Source organism: Anomaloglossus baeobatrachus, chromosome 1, assembly GCF_048569485.1.
Source record: "Anomaloglossus baeobatrachus isolate aAnoBae1 chromosome 1, aAnoBae1.hap1, whole genome shotgun sequence".
NCBI lineage: Eukaryota > Metazoa > Chordata > Amphibia > Anura > Aromobatidae > Anomaloglossus > Anomaloglossus baeobatrachus.
This window is the reverse complement of record NC_134353.1, coordinates 272518934-272536020: the sequence shown is the minus strand read 5'-3', so window position 1 is coordinate 272536020 and position 17087 is coordinate 272518934. Positions and strand designations below refer to the sequence as shown.

Genomic DNA, 17087 nt, shown 5'->3' with positions numbered 1-17087 from the left:
CCATTGATACTGACCCACAGACAGTGCCTGTGATTGGTTTCAGTATCTGTATATGAGCCTCCTGAATTGTAAAGCGCTGCGGAATATGTTGGCGCTATAGAAATAAAGATTATTATTATTATTAGAAGCTGTCACACAGGCTGGGGCGCGTCTGACTGCAACCAATCACAGACGCCAGGGAAGGCCAGTCGGTGTTGAGAGCAGTGCCTATGCGATCAGAATAATGCACGGCACTAGAAGAGAATGTGCAACCTGGGAGCAGTGTGCCGCCATGACGGATCCTTGGTAGTACGCGTGCGCGTACCTATACCCCAATTCCTTCTACCAATGTTTTTTAATCTCCGGATTCTGGTCCCCCATAAACTTCTATGGGGACCGGATTCTGGACCGGAACTGGATAAAAGAAAAAAAAAAAAAAAAAAAAGATAACAGGGACCTACCAGTCCAGTATATCTGAGAGTCCGCTTATCTCTAGTCAGAAGGGCTGCAGTCAGTAATCTAAGGGATACACCGTTGGATTCAGGATCTCTTTGCCTACATTATGTTGCTGTCAGATGAGGTAGCAAAAACCTGCCGACAGATTTCCTTTAAGGCTGCTTTCACACATCAGTTTTTTGGCATCAGGCACAATCCGGCAAAAAACGAATAAAACTGATCCGGCGCCGGATCCGTTTTATTCCTCATAGACTTGTATGAAAGCCGGATTGTGCCGGATGGCCTTGCGTTGCATGCGGCATCCGCCGGATCCAGCGAAAAGTCGTTGTCCGGTGGCCAGAAAGGATGCATCATGTAGTGTTTTTTGGCTGCGGTGAAAAAACGGACCACGCCAAATCAAACGCCATACGGCATGTTGTATAACGGAAGCCTATAGTCGCCGGATTCGGCGTCATCTGTAATATGCCGGAAACCAACAATGGATCCGGTTTTTGTTTCTGGGCATGCCAGACATTGTGTAAAAAGTCTCTATCGATGTGTCGGTCGGTCCGTCTCTCTGTCGGTCTCTCCCTCCCTCCTTTATACTCACCGATCATGGGCGCGGCGCTGCACGGCTGTCACACTGCTTCGGCGGCTTCTCCTGCTTTTGAAAATGCCAGCCACTCATTATTCCATCTCGTATACCCTGCTTCCCCCGTCCACCGGCGCCTATGATTGGTTGCAGTTAGACGAGTCCCCACGATGAGTGACAGCCGTCTCACTGCAACCAATCACAGCCGCCAGTGGGCGGGTCTATATCTTGCAGTAAAAGAAATACATTAAAAAAATGACGTGCCCCCCCGCCTCCCCCCAATTTTGATACCAGCCAAGGTAAAGCCCCACGGCTGAAGGATGGTATTCTCAGGATGGGGGGCCCCACGTTATAGGGAGCCCCGCAGACTAAAAATATCAGCCAGCAGCCGCCCGGAATTGCCGCATCCATTAGATGCGATAGTCCCGGGACTCTACCCAGCTCATCCCGAATTGCCCTGGTACGGTAGCAATCGGAGTAATAAGGGGTTAATGGCAGCCCATAGCTGCCACTAAGTCCTAGGTTAATCATGGCAGGCGTCTAGGAGACACCCCCCATGATTAATCTAAAGTGGAAGTAAATAAACACAAACACCAAAAAGAAGGGAATTTTGTTTACTTACCGTAAATTCCTTTTCTTCTAGCTCTAATTGGGAGACCCAGACAATTGGGTGTATAGCTACTGCCTCCGGAGGCCACACAAAGTATTACACTTAAAAGTGTAAGGCCCCTCCCCTACTGCCTATACACCCCCCGTGGGATCACGGGTTCCTCAGTTTTAGTGCAAAAGCAAGAAGGAGGAAAGCCAATAAACTGGTTTAACCCCATAGCGACGGCCTAACGTCTCAAGACGTCGGAAAAACAGGGTACTTATTCTGTTCCGACGTCTTGAGACGTCAGGCCGGAAAAACCCTGTAGCGCCCCCCAGTGACGAAAAATCTCGGGGGTTTCAGCTACCGGGGGTAGCTGAGACCCCCCAGATTATGAATCGGGGTGTTTTTTATGCACCCCGTTAATGCGATCGCCGGTATACACCGTATACCGGCGACAACATAAAAAAAAAAAAATGGCTGGTAAAATCTATTTATTTCTCATCTGACGTGATCAAACATGTCAGATGAGAAATAAATGTGAGCCCTTAGTGCCCCCAAAGCCCCCGGTACCGGAGAAATCCATCCAACACCCCCCCCCCCCCGGAAAATCCAAGATGGCGCCGACGCGCGCTGAAAACTCCCGCCGCCGCCGGCTCTGCATTCATTTCCCTCCGATCTGAAATGATCAAACATTTCAGATCGGAGGGAAATGTCCCCCTCCTGACCTCTCCTCCGGTACACCGGAGCTCTTTGGTCCCTGGAGCCCCCTCCAGTTCTTCAGAGCCCCCCTCCGGAGCGTGCAAGATGGCGCCGACGCGCGCTGAAAACTGCCGCCGCCGGCTCTGCATTCATTTCCCTCCGATCTGAAATGATCAAACATTTCAGATCGGAGGGAAATGTCCTCCCCCTGACCCCTCCTCCGGTCCACCGGAGTCCTCTGGTCACCGGAGCCCCCTCCGGGTCTCCAGAGCCACCCCCCCTCCCCCGCATTCATTCTGCTCTTTCTGCCGCATGTGACACGTCACATGCGGCAGAAAGGTGTCCCCAGGTCCCCCCAGGTCCCACTAGGTCACCCCCCATCACCCCCCATCACCCCCCCCCCCCCCAGCCCCCGGTCATACGTTACCTGTCTGGTGATCCGTCCCGCGATCACGCCGCCTCCTTCTTGAATGCTGACGGCGCATGCGCAGACAGCGGCTGTCAGCTGGATTCCTCCCCCGGTCCACAGTGGAGCAGCCTGTGCATCAGCGACGTCAGTCTTGCAGGGACGCTGACGTCACTGATGCACAGGCTGCTCCACTGTGGACCGGGGGAGAGTGAGTGCAGTAATCAGCAGTCTCTCCATGTGAGGAGTGTGGTCCTCACATGGAGAGACTGCTGTTCCAGAAAATGGGGGGTACGTTCTGTGAGCGTGCCCCTCATATTCTGGAATGAGGTTACTGCAGGTCACTCTGCCCTAAGTTGGACCGGGGCAGTGTGAGTGCAGTATTCTCAGATTACTGCACCCACACTGCTCATGGAGAGCTTGCTCTTCCAGAAAATGGGGGATACGTTCCCTGAACGTGCCCCCCATATTCTAGAAGATCCAGAGTCGGCGTGGGACCTCACGGATTACAGCGGATTACAGCGACCGTAATTTCTTTATTTTCAATAAATTGGGGAAAGAGGAATGTTTCGGGGAGTTTTTTTTTCAAATAAATTTTTTTTTTGTCTTTTTTTTTTTTGTCTATTACTTGACTGGGTTAGTGATGTCTGGTATCTGTTTAGATGCCGTGACATCACTAACCCCCAGGGCTTGATGCCAGGTGACATTACAGCTGGTATCAACCCCATATATTACCCCGTCTGCCACCGCACCAGGGCGCGGGATGAGCTGGGGCGAAGCGCCAGGATTGGCGCATCTAATGGATGCGCCACTTCTGGGGCGGCTGCGGCCTGCTATTTTTAGGCTGGGAAGAGTCCAATAACCATGGCTCTTCCCACCCTGAGAATACCAGACCCCAGCTGTCCGCTTCACCTTGGCTGGTGATCTAATTTGGGGGGGACCCCACGTTTTTTTTTTTTTAAAAAAAACGCCTGGGGAGCCCTCCAAATTGATCACCAGCCAAGGTGAAGCTGTCAGCTGTGGTTTGCAGGCTACAGCTGTCTGCTTTACCCTAGCTGGCTATCAAAAATGGGGGGGACCCCACGTCGTTTATTTTAATTATTTTTTTGGGGGGCTAAATACAAGGCTAGGCACCCTTTAGTGCCACATGAAAGGCACTAAAGGGCGCCAGCTTAGAATATGCAGGGGGTGGGACGTTATATATGTTTGACATGTATCCATTCATCCATTGTAGCATTTTAGGCTGTGCGCCCACAATCGGGATTTGCAGCGTTTTGGGCGCAGAGTGTTTTCCCTGTGTCCATAACGCTGCATTGTGCAGTAGAAGCACAGTGGAAGGATTTTTAGAAATCCCATGCCCAATGTGCTTCTTTTCTCCGCCACATAAACTGACCTGTGGCGCAGCTTCCCGAGCCTCAGCATGTCAATTTATGCTGCGGAGATGAGTGTTCTCTGCAGGTAGCATAGAGCTCCACAGCGGCCTGAACCCAAATCGTGGGCATGGGCAGCTGCGTTCTCCCGTGGACAACACTCACATCTCTGCAGGAGGCTGACACTGTGTACTAGACGCTGTGTCACTGGCTCATGGCCACATAGCCTAAAAGTGAGACATTGGTTGCTACAGCAACATTTTTGTGAAGTACCTGTGGATTCAAAATGCTTATTATACTCCTGAATAAAATCCAGTTTCCAAAATGGGGTCACTTGTGGGGGTTTCTAATGTATAGGTACCCAAGGGGCCCTGCAAATGTGACATGGTGCCCGCAATTTATTTCAACTTTTCCAGAATTCAAATGGTGCTGCTTCCATTCCAAGCCCTCCCATTTATCCAAACAGAGGTTTTTGGCCACATGTGGGGTATCCCTGTGCTCATAAGACATTGGATAACAACCTGTTGGGTCCACGGTTTGTTGTTGTCTCTTGAAAAAGTGAGAAATTTGATGCTGAAGCAACATTTTTGTGAAAAAAATGAAAATTTTCAATATGGCAACCTAAGCTTATCAAATTCTGTGAAGTATTCGTGGATTCATACTGCTCACTATACACCTAGATAAAAGCCTTGAGGTGTCTTGTTTCCAGAATGGAGTCACTTGTGGGGGACCGCCACTGTTTAGGCACCTCAGGGGCTCTCCAAATGCAACCTGGCGTCCGCTATTGATTCCAGCCAATTTTGCAGTCAAATGGCACTCCTTCCCTTCCGAGCCCTGCCATGCGCCCAAACAGTTGATTTCCACCACATATAAGATATCGCCAAACTCAGGAGAAATTGCACAATAAATGTTATGCTGAATTTTTTCCTTTTACTCTTGTAAAAAAAAAAGCTACCTGGTTGAAATAACAATTTTGTGGTAAAATTTTTTTTTTTTTTTCATGGCTCAACGTTATAAAATTCTGTGAAGCACCTGGGGGTTCAGGGTACTCACCAAACATCTAGATAAATTCCTTGAGGGGCCTAGTTTCCAAAATGGGGTCACTTGTGTGGGGTTTCTGCTGTTTAGGTACCTTAGGGGTCCTCCAAATGTGACATGGTACCCGCAATCTTTTTCAGCCAAATTTCCTTTCCAAAATTCAAATATTGCTCCTTTTGTTCCAAGCCCTCCCATTTGTCCAAACAAAGGTTTCAGACCACATGTGAGGTATCACCGCGCTCATAAAAAAGTGGTTAACAAACCTTGAGGTCAAATTTTTGGAATTACCTCTTGAAAAAGTGAGAAAATTGATGCTAAAGCAACATTTTTGAGAAAATTATTAAAATTTTCAATATGACAACGTAACGTTAACAAAATCTGTGAAGTACCTGTGGATCTAAAATGCTCACTATACCCCTAGATAGAAGCCTTGAGGGGTCTAGTTTCCAAAATGGTGTCACTTGTGAGGGGTTTCTTCTGTTTAGGTACCTTAGCGGACCTGTAAATGCAACATGGTGCCCGCAATCTATTTCAGCCAAATTTGCTTTCCAAAATTCAAATATTGCTCCTTCTGTTCCGAGCCCTCCCATTTGTCCAAACAGAGGTTTCTGACCACATGTGGGGTATCGGCGCACTCATAAGAAAGTGGGGAACAAGTTTTGGGGTCCATTTTGTTGTGTTAGGTCTTCTAAAAGTGAATAAATTTGGGTTAGAGCAACATTTTTAGGTAAAATTTAATTTTTGCTTTTTTTCATTCCACATTGCTTTTGTTCATGTGAAGCACCTGAAGGGTTAATAAACTTCTTGAATGTGGTTTTGAGTACTTTGGGGGGTGCAGTTTTTATAATGGTGTCACTTTTGGGTATTTTCTGTCATCTAGGCCTATTGAAGTCACTTCAAATGTGATGTGGTCCCTAAAAAAATGGTTTTGTAAATTTTGATGTAAAAATGAGAAATCGCTGATAAACTTTGAACCCCTCTAACTTCCTAACAAAAAAAAATTTTGTTTCCAAAATTGTGCTGATGTAAAGTAGACATGTGGAAAATGTTATTTATTAACTATTTTGTGTCACAGAAATCTCTGGTTTAACGGTATAAAAATTCAAAAGTTGAAAATTGCTAAATTTTCAAAATTTTTGCCAATATTCAATTTTTTTCTTTAATAAACGCAAAAAATATTGTCCTAAATTTGGTACTAACATGAAGTCCAATATGTGACGAAAAAACAATCTCAGAATCACTGGGATCCGTTGAAGCGTTCCAGAGTTATAACCTCATGAAGTGACACTGGTCAGAATTGCAAAATTTGGTCTGGTCATTAAGGTGAAAATTAGCTCCGTCACTAAGGGGTTAAGTAAATTCAATCCGAAGGAATATCGGAGAACTGAAACCATTCAACCTGAACAACATGTGTATACAAAAAAACAGGGGCGGGTGCTGGGTCTCCCAATTAGAGCTAGAAGAAAAGGAATTTACGGTAAGTAAACAAAATTCCCTTCTTCTTTGTCGCTCTATTGGGAGACCCAGACAATTGGGATGTCCAAAAGCAATCCCTGGGTGGGTAAAATAATACCTCATGATAGGGCCGTAAAAACGACCCTTTTCTACAGGTGGGCAATCGCCGCCTGAAGGACTTGTCTACCTAGGCTGGCGTCCGCCGAAGCATAGGTATGCACCTGATAATGCTTGGTAAAAGTGTGCAGACTTGACCAGGTAGCAGCCTGGCACACCTGCTGAGCCGTAGCCTGGTGCCGTAATGCCCAGGAGGCACCCACGGCTCTGGTAGAATGGGCTCTTAGCCCTGAGGGAACCGGAAGCCCCGCAGAACGGTAGGCTTCAAGAATTGGTTCCTTGATCCACCGAGCCAGGGTGGATTTGGAAGCTTGCGACCCTTTACGCTGGCCAGCGACAAGGACAAAGAGTGCATCCGAGCGGCGCAGAGGAGCCGTGCGGGAAATGTAGATTCTGAGTGCTCTCACCAGATCCAACATATGCAAATCCTTTTCACATTGATGAACTGGACGAGGACACAAAGAAGGTAAGGAGATATCCTGATTGAGATGAAAAGGGGATACCACTTTAGGGAGAAACTCCGGAATCGGGCGCAGCACCACCTTATCCTGGTGAAATACCAGGAAGGGAGATTTGCATGACAGCGCTGCTAGCTCGGACACTCTCCGAAGAGACGTGACCGCTACTAGAAAAGCCACTTTCTGAGAAAGGCGAGACAGGGAAACATCCCTCATAGGCTCGAAAGGCGGCTTCTGAAGAGCAATTAGAACCTTGTTCAGATCCCAGGGCTCTAACGGCCGCTTGTAAGGAGGGACGATATGACAAACCCCCTGCAGGAACGTGCGTACCTGAGGAAGTCGTGCTATGCGCTTCTGAAAAAATACAGATAGCGCAGAGACTTGTCCCTTAAGGGAGCCGAGCGACAAACCTTTTTCCAACCCGGATTGCAGGAAGGAAAGAAAAGTAGGCAAAGCAAATGGCCAGGGAGAAACTTCCTGAGCAGAGCACCAAGATAAGAATATCTTCCACGTCCTGTGGTAGATCTTGGCAGAGGTTAGGTTCCTAGCCTGTCTCATGGTGGCAATGACCTCTTGAGATAATCCTGAAGACGCTAGGATCCAGGACTTAATGGCCACACAGTCAGGCTCAGGGCCGCAGAATTCTGATGGAAAAACGGCCCTTGAGACAGCAAGTCTGGCCGGTCTGGTAGTGCCAACGGTTGTCCTACCGTGAGATGCCACAGATCCGGGAACCACGATCTCCTTGGCCAGTCTGGAGCGACGAGGATGGCGCGGCGGCAGTCGGACCTGATCTTGCGTAGCACTCTGGGCAACAGTGCCAGAGGTGGGAACACATAAGGTAGCCGGAACTGCGACCAATCTTGAACTAAGGCGTCCGCCGCCAGAGCTCTGAGATCGTGAGACCGTGCCATGAAGGCCGGGACCTTGTTGTTGTGCCGGGACGCCATTAGGTCGACGTCCGGCATTCCCCAGCGGCGACAAATTTCTTGAAACACGTCCGGGTGAAGAGACCATTCCCCTGCGTCCATACCCTGGCGACTGAGGAAGTCTGCTTCCCAGTTTTCTACGCCCGGGATGTGAACTGCGGATATGGTTGATGCCGTGTCTTCCACCCACGTCAGAATCCGCCGGACTTCCTGGAAGGCTTGCCGACTGCGTGTCCCTCCTTGGTGGTTGATGTATGCCACCGCTGTGGAGTTGTCCGACTGAATTCGGATCTGCTTGCCTTCCAGCCACTGCTGGAAGGCTTGTAGGGCAAGGTACACTGCTCTGATTTCCAGAACATTGATCTGAAGGGTGGACTCTTGCTGAGTCCACGTACCTTGAGCCCTGTGGTGGAGAAAAACTGCTCCCCACCCTGATAGACTCGCGTCCGTTGTGACCACCGCCCAAGATGGGGGTAGGAAAGACTTTCCTATTGACAATGAGGTGGGAAGAAGCCACCAATGAAGAGAATCCTTGGTCGCCTGAGAAAGGGAGACGTTCCTGTCTAGGGACGTCGACTTCCCGTCCCATTGGCGGAGAATGTCCCATTGTAGTGGACGCAGATGAAACTGCGCGAAAGGGACTGCCTCCATTGCTGCTACCATCTTCCCCAAGAAGTGCATGAGGCGTCTCAAGGGGTGCGACTGGCCCTGAAGGAGAGATTGCACCCCTGTCTGTAGTGAACGCTGTTTGTCCAGCGGAAGCATCACTATCGCTGAGAGTATGAAACTCCATGCCAAGGTATGTTATCGATTGGGTCGGGGTGAGATTTGACTTTGAAAAGTTGATGATCCACCCGAAACTCTGGAGGGTCTCCAGCGCAACGTTCAGGCTGTGTTGGCATGCCTCTTGAGAGGGTGCCTTGACAAGTAGATCGTCCAAGTAAGGGATCACAGAGTGACCCTGAGAGTGCAGGACTGCTACTACTGCTGCCATGACTTTGGTGAAGACCCTTGGGGCTGTCGCCAAACCGACAGGCAGGGCTACGAACTGAAGGTGTTCGTCTCCTATAACGAAGCGTAGAAAACGCTGGTGCTCTGGAGCAATCGGCACGTGGAGATAAGCATCTTTGATGGCTATTGATGCTAGGAAATCTCCTTGAGACATTGAGGCGATGACGGAGCGGAGGGATTCCATCCGGAACCGCCTGGTTTTCACATGCTTGTTGAGCAGTTTAAGGTCCAGAACAGGACGGAAAGACCCGTCCTTCTTTGGTACCACAAACAAATTGGAGTAAAAGCCGTGACCTTGCTCCTGAAGAGGAACAGGGATCACCACTCCTTCTGCCTTTAAAGAGCACACCGCCTGCAGAAGAGCATCGACTCGGCCGGGAGGCGGAGAAGTTCTGAAGAATCGAGTTGGAGGACGAGAACTGAACTCTATCCTGTACCCGTGAGACAGAATGTCTCTCACCCAACGGTCTTTGACATGTGGCAGCCAAATGTCGCCAAAGCGGGAGAGCCTGCCACCGACCGAGGATGCGGAGAGAGGAGGCCGAAAGTCATGAGGAAGCCGCCTTGGTAGCGGTTCCTCCGGCTGCTTTCTTTGGGCGTGACTGAGCCCGCCAAGAATCTGAGCTCCTCTGATCCTTTTGAGTCCTTTTGGACGAGGAGAATTGGGACCTGCCCGAGCCTCGAAAGGACCGGAACCTCGACTGTCCCTTTCTCTGTTGGGGTTTATTTGGTCTGGGCTGAGGTAAGGATGAGTCCTTACCCTTGGACTGTTTAATGATTTCATCCAATCTTTCACCAAACAGTCTGTCACCAGAAAATGGCAAACTGGTTAAGCACTTCTTGGAAGCAGAATCTGCCTTCCATTCCCTTAACCACAAGGCTCTGCGTAAAACCACGGAGTTGGCGGACGCCACTGCCGTACGGCTCGTAGAGTCTAGGACAGCATTAATAGCGTAAGATGCAAATGCAGACATTTGGGAGGTTAAGGACGCTACTTGCGGACCAGATGTACGTGTGACAGTGTCAACCTGCGCAAGACCAGCTGAAATAGCTTGGAGTGCCCATACGGCTGCGAATGCTGGAGCAAACGACGCGCCGATAGCTTCATAGATGGATTTCAACCAGAGTTCCATCTGTCTGTCAGTGGCATCTTTAAGTGAAGCCCCATCTTCCACTGCCACTATGGATCTAGCCGCAAGGCTGGAGATTGGGGGATCCACCTTTGGACACTGGGTCCAGCTCTTGACCACCTCAGGGGGAAAGGGATAACGTGTATCCTTAAGACGTTTGGAGAAACGCTTATCCGGATAAGCGTGGTGTTTCTGGACTGACTCTCTAAAGTCAGAGTGGTCCAGAAAAGTACTCAATTTACGCTTGGGATACCTGAAATGGAATTTCTCCTGCTGTGAAGCTGACTCCTCCACTGGAGGAGCTGTGGGAGAAATATCCAACATTTTATTGATGGACGCTACGAGATCATTCACTATTGCGTCCCCATCAGGTGTATCCAGATTGAGAGCGGTCTCAGGGTCAGACTCCTGATCAGCTACCTCTGCCTCATCATATAGAGAGTCCTCTTGCTGGGACCCTGACCAGTGAGATGAAGTCGAGGGTCGCTCGTAGCGAGCTCGCTTAGGCTGTCTGGGACTGTCGTCCGTGTCAGAGCCATCACCCCGGGATGCATGGGACCCCCCCGGAGCACGGATTTGTTCCAAATGAGGGGGGCCAGGGAGCATTGAATCAACAGTGCCCATGGTCTGATGTACCGGTCTGGACTGCAAAGTCTCAAGGATTTTAGTCATAGTCACAGACAATCTATCAGCAAAAACTGCAAATTCCGTCCCTGTCACCTGGACAGTGTTCACAGGTGGTTCTCCTTGGGCCACCTCTAGCCGAGGCCCCGGCTGAGCAAGTGCCACAGGGGCCGAACATTGCACACAATGGGGGTCAGTGGCACCAGCCGGTAGAACAGCCGCACATATGGTACAGGTAGCATAGAAAGCCTGTGTCTTGGCCCCCTTGCCTTTTGCGGACGACATGTTGTCTAGCAATCTAGGAGGGTATATAGCCAAGAATAGCGACCGTACAGGGCAATGTATAGAATACAAGCATATACAAATGAACACTTCGGCACAAGTGGTGTCAGCACCCGAGGTGCCGCTTACCGCCCGCTCCAAGCGGGTGTGTGGTCGCCAGAATCTCGTGTCTGGGTCTCCCAGAGCTTGTCTCCCTTCTCCACTGAGACTGCAAACAGGAATGGCTGCCAGCGTCCTGTGAAGAGGGGCGGGCCGTGGGCGTGCCCCAGACAAAGTGCGGGAAACTGGCGTCCCACTGTGCCCAGTGAGGGGGGTTGGAGTATGCTAAGCAGACTCCAACCCTCGGCGCTGAAGTTCAGCACAGCTTCCCGCCCTTCCCCTGACTGGCAGGCCTGGGGGCGGGAACGAAACGGAACTAGGCCGCAAAAGCCGGGGACTCGATTTATAAGCGCGGCCGCCGTATAAGCGCGGCCAGCGCGGAAGTCCCCGGCGCACCACAAGTCCCAGCCGCGTCGCAGCGCTGCTGTAAAAACCGCCATCAGCGGTCGGCGCGGTAGTTCCTAACACAAACTCACTCAGCAAGCTGTAGTGAGTATAGCACGAGCGCGCTGCGCTGCTGCCCCCGGTGCACTATCACACCCAGCAATGCTGGTGTGTGTGTGCGCGATTTGTACGGGGACACAGAGTACCTTAATGTAGCAGGGCCTTGTCCCTGACGATACTCAGCTCCATGTCCAGCAGATCCCCAGGGCTGTGGACGGAGCACGGTCTCCTGTGCCTGAAGACCGATAGGATCCCACTTCACCCAGAGCCCTAAGGGGATGGGGAAGGAAAGCAGCATGTGGGCTCCAGCCTCCGTACCCGCAATGGGTACCTCAACCTTAACAAACACCTCCGACAAAAGTGGGGTGAGAAGGAAGCATGCTGGGGGCCCTAGTATGGGCCCTCTTTTCTTCCATCCGACAAAGTCAGCAGCTGCTGCTGACTAAACAGTGGAGCTATGCGTGGATGTTAGCCTCCTTCGCACAAAGCATGAAAACTGAGGAACCCGTGATCCCACGGGGGGTGTATAGGCAGTAGGGGAGGGGCCTTACACTTTTAAGTGTAATACTTTGTGTGGCCTCCGGAGGCAGTAGCTATACACCCAATTGTCTGGGTCTCCCAATAGAGCGACAAAGAAATCCCTTATTTGAAATAAAAGCCAAAAAAACCCACTCTTTTTCACGACTTTATTAATCCCCAAATACGCCTTCAGGTCCGACGTAATCCACACGAGGTCCCACGAGGCTTTCAGCTCGTCTACATCGGAAGCTGAGTGAGCGCGGCCGTAGAACACCGCTGTTCTCCGTGAACTCCACACAGCAACTGAAGTGAATCGCGCTGTCAGCGGTGACGTCACTCAGGTAGCGCCTGCGTGTGTGCGGTGATGATGGGGGGGCGGTAGCGCCTGCGTGTGTGCGGTGATGATGGGGGGGCGGTAGCGCCTGCGTGTGTGCGGTGATGATGGGGGGCGGTAGCGCCTGCGTGTGTGCGGTGATGATGGGGGGCGGTAGCGCCTGCGTGTGTGCGGTGATGATGGGGGGCGGTAGCGCCTGCGTGTGTGCGGTGATGATGGGGGGCGGTAGCGCCTGCGTGTGTGCGGTGATGATGGGGGGCGGTAGTACCGGTTCGTGCGGTGATGATGGGAGCGGTAGTACCGGTTCGTGCGGTGATGATGGGAGCGGTAGTACCGGTTCGTGCGGTGATGATGGGAGCGGTAGTACCGGTTCGTGCGGTGATGATGGGAGCGGTAGTACCGGTTCGTGCGGTGATGATGGGAGCGGTAGTACCGGTTTGTGCGGTGATGATGGGAGCGGTAGTACTGGTTTGTGATGGGAGCAGTAGTACCGGTTTGTGCGGTGCTGATGGGAGCGGTAGTACTGGTTTGTGATGGGAGCGGTAGTACCGGTTTGTGCGGTGATGATGGGAGCGGTAGTACCGGTTTGTGCGGTGATGATGGGAGCGGTAGTACTGGTTTGTGATGGGAGCGGTAGTACCGGTTTGTGCGGTGATGATGGGAGCGGTAGTACCGGTTTGTGCGGTGCTGATGGGAGCGGTAGTACTGGTTTGTGATGGGAGCGGTAGTACCGGTTTGTGCGGTGATGATGGGAGCGGTAGTACCGGTTTGTGCGGTGCTGATGGGAGCGGTAGTACCGGTTTGTGATGGGAGCGGTAGTACCGGTTTGTGATGGGAGCGGTAGTACCGGTTTGTGATGGGAGCGGTAGTACCGGTTTGTGATGGGAGCGGTAGTACCGGTTTGTGATGGGAGCGGTAGTACCAGTTTGTGCGGTGATGATGGGAGCGGTAGTACTGGTTTGTGATGGGAGCAGTAGTACCGGTTTGTGCGGTGATGATGGGAGCGGTAGTACCGGTTTGTGCGGTGATGATGGGAGCGGTAGTACCGGTTTGTGCGGTGATGATGGGAGCGGTAGTACCGGTTTGTGCGGTGATGATGGGAGCGGTAGTACCGGTTTGTGCGGTGATGATGGGAGCGGTAGTACCGGTTTGTGATGGGAGCGGTAGTACCGGTTTGTGCAGTGATGATGGGAGCAGTAGTACCGGTTTGTGCGGTGATGATGGGAGCGGTAGTACTGGTTTGTGCGGTGATGATGGGAGCGGTAGTACTGGTTTGTGCGGTGATGATGGGGGCTCTCTCTCTCGGTATGAAGAAAAAACAAAACAAAACAGTTTTTTGCTAGATCCGTCGCATCAGTTTTTACACAATCTGCAACCGATCCGTTGCATCAGGCACAAACCGGATTGTGTCTGATGGCAAAAACTGATGTGTGAAAGCAGCCTAATAAGTATCCCCAATAGTGTACACCCACTAATAGTGGCACAAACTCTGGGACCAGTCCAGCACTATTTTATATTGAGGCCAAGCTTCTCACGATGGCGGTGATGCATCTCTTAAGCCGGTTTCACACATCCGGCTTTTCGCCGGATGCGGCGCACGCCAGTACAGTGTATACAGTACACTGGCAGCGCAATAAGCGCCGGTCACATGCTGTCATGTGACCGGAACATGTGACCCGGATGTTGCGGCGCTGCCAGTGTACTGTATCATACTGTACTGGTGTGCGCCGCATCCGTCAAACCGGTAAAAAGCCGGATGTGTAAAACCGGCCTTAAAGGATGGCTCATGATGAGTTTGACAGATCCATTGTGAGGAATAGGATCAGGGATTTTACCCCGTTAAGTCTCTGTAACCCACTGCGCGTTGAAATTCTACATCAAATATGCAAGAATCGTCCCCCCAGATGTGAATACAGGTGTTTCCCCTCGCAGTCTAAGTATACCCTACCTGAGCGGGCCATGAGAGGTACACTGGTTCGGAATCTTTACCTGTGGAGAAGCCTTGCGGGTGACACCACAGTCCTACCCACCTGCATTATACCCTACCTGAGCCGGCTGTGTGAGGTATACTGGTTCAGAATCTTTACCTGTGGAGAAGCCTTGCAGGTGACACCACAGTCCTACCCACCTGCATTATACCCTACCTGAGCCGGCTGTGTGAGGTACACTGGTTCGGAATCTTTACCTGTGGAGAAGCCTTGCAGGTGACACCACAGTCCTACCCACCTGCATTATGCCGTACCTGAGCCGGCTGTGTGAGGTACACTGGTTCAGAATCTTTACCTGTGGAGAAGCCTTGCAGGTGACACCACAGTCCTACCCACCTGCATTATGCCGTACCTGAGCCGGCTGTGTGAGGTACACTGGTTCGGAATCTTTACCTCTGGAGAAGCCTTGCGGGTGACACCACAGTCCTACCCACCTGCATTATACCCTACCTGAGCCGGCTGTGTGAGGTATACTGGTTCAGAATCTTTACCTGTGGAGAAGCCTTGCAGGTGACACCACAGTCCTACCCACCTGCATTATGCCGTACCTGAGCCGGCTGTGTGAGGTACACTGGTTCAGAATCTTTACCTGTGGAGAAGCCTTGCAGGTGACACCACAGTCCTACCCACCTGCATTATGCCGTACCTGAGCCGGCTGTGTGTGGTATACTAGTTCGGAATCTTTACCTGTGGAGAAGCCTTGCAGGTGACAGCACAGTCCTACCCACCTGCATTATGCCGTACCTGAGCCGGCTGTGTGAGGTATACTGGTTCAGAATCTTTACCTGTGGAGAAGCCTTGCAGGTGACACCACAGTCCTACCCACCTGCATTATGCCGTACCTGAGCCGGCTGTGTGTGGTATACTGGTTCGGAATCTTTACCTGTGGAGAAGCCTTGCGGGTGACACCACAGTCCTACCCACCTGCATTATGCCGTACCTGAGCCGGCTGTGTGAGGTACACTGGTTCGGAATCTTTACCTGTGGAGAAGCCTTGCAGGTGACACCACAGTCCTACCCACCTGCATTATGCCGTACCTGAGCCGGCTGTGTGAGGTACACTGGTTCGGAATCTTTACCTGTGGAGAAGCCTTGCAGGTGACACCACAGTCCTACCCACCTGCATTATGCCGTACCTGAGCCGGCTGTGTGAGGTATACTGGTTCGGAATCTTTACCTGTGGAGAAGCCTTGCAGGTGACACCACAGTCCTACCCACCTGCATTATTGCCGTACCTGAGCCGGCTGTGTGAGGTATACTGGTTCGGAATCTTTACCTGTGGAGAAGCCTTGCGGGTGACACCACAGTCCTACCCACCTGCATTATGCCGTGACGTTCAGCGATCTTTGGGCCAGACCAGTTTATCATGGGGCAGTCTAATGTCTTATGTCAGTTTTTAGAATGGAAGGAAACTTCTGCATGCTGCGCTTTTATTTCAGGTCTAATAGCAGGACCCAGGCGGCCATCATAGTCATCCTCACATCCTCTGCTTTCTCGTAGGACACTGATCCATTCGGAACATTCATCCGTCAGTTCTGTACTGAACAGGCGTACTAGGTGAGGGTCCTATCATGAAGCAGGGGTCTGTACATGATGCCCGCTGGGCACTGGCGCCTGAGCTCAGGTCGGGGGGATGATATAACTGCTTACATTACAAGGATATAGATATGGCTGCCTCATCTACATCATTCATTTGGGGGCTAAACTAGAACCTGGGCACTATATGAGGAGGCAGGAATAAAGGGTGGAGGGGTACAGCAATGACCTGCAGACTGTGTGTACTACAACTCCCAGCATGCACTGCGGCCGCCCAGCCCCTATATACACACGACCATTACCTGCTGGGCCAGCAGTTTCCTCCGCAGCTTCTGCCGGGCTCGGATCTCCTGCAGGCGGCTGTTCATCGCCTCGCAGCTCCCGGTTCCCCGCGCTCAAAAAAGCTTTCTTCGTGATGTCGCTGTCTGATGACGTAATCGCTCCATTTCCTTGCGCAGAACGATCCGAACGGCCATCTTTGATTTGGGCACTTGCCCTGTCTCTCAGTGTTTAGTCCCTAATGTTATACTGCCCGTATTTATTACTGTAATAACAGGTAGAATAGGGAAATATTCCTGTCTGTAATGCTGGATGATGTCAGGGACCCTGAAGGGACAATACAAGGGCGGGAAGAACATTACTTAAGGCTCATTGATGATGTCATCACTTAAAGGTATTGTCCTGCATTAAAAAAATCCCCCTATTGATTCCATTGTGGGTTCATTCAGCTTTGTAATTGTGGTTAATCCCATTTTTTTACTGGACAGCACCAAGTTAAGCCGTAATACTGGCAAGCATTGTTTCTCCGCATAGCTCAATGTGTGGGTGAATATATATTGGTCCCGGCTGGCTGTTGGAAAAAGCTTGTCCAGAATTATTCAAAGAGGGTCTGAGGGCAAAAAATGTGTTAAAACAAGTAAGTAACTTTCCAATCACCCTCCAATCCAGTCCTGCTGCTTAGGTGGTCCCCAATGTTCCTGCAGCAGTGACGTCATCTCCTTCAATCACGTGACCGCTGCAGCCAATCACTGGCCTCAGCTATCTTGCTGT

At 51.1% G+C, this 17087-nt stretch overlaps 1 protein-coding gene across 1 annotated transcript in view; it reads right to left on the bottom strand.

The window, feature by feature from the left end:
* Nucleotides 1-16455, bottom strand: part of METTL14 (methyltransferase 14, N6-adenosine-methyltransferase non-catalytic subunit) — a 64249-nt gene extending 47794 nt beyond the window's left edge. Inside the window, exon 1 of the mRNA XM_075336678.1 lies at nucleotides 16340-16455. Coding sequence (XP_075192793.1) covers nucleotides 16340-16405 — 66 coding nt within the window. The 5' untranslated portion in view covers nucleotides 16406-16455. The remainder of the gene's footprint in view (nucleotides 1-16339) is intronic.
* Between the last annotated feature and the right edge of the window lie 632 nt (nucleotides 16456-17087).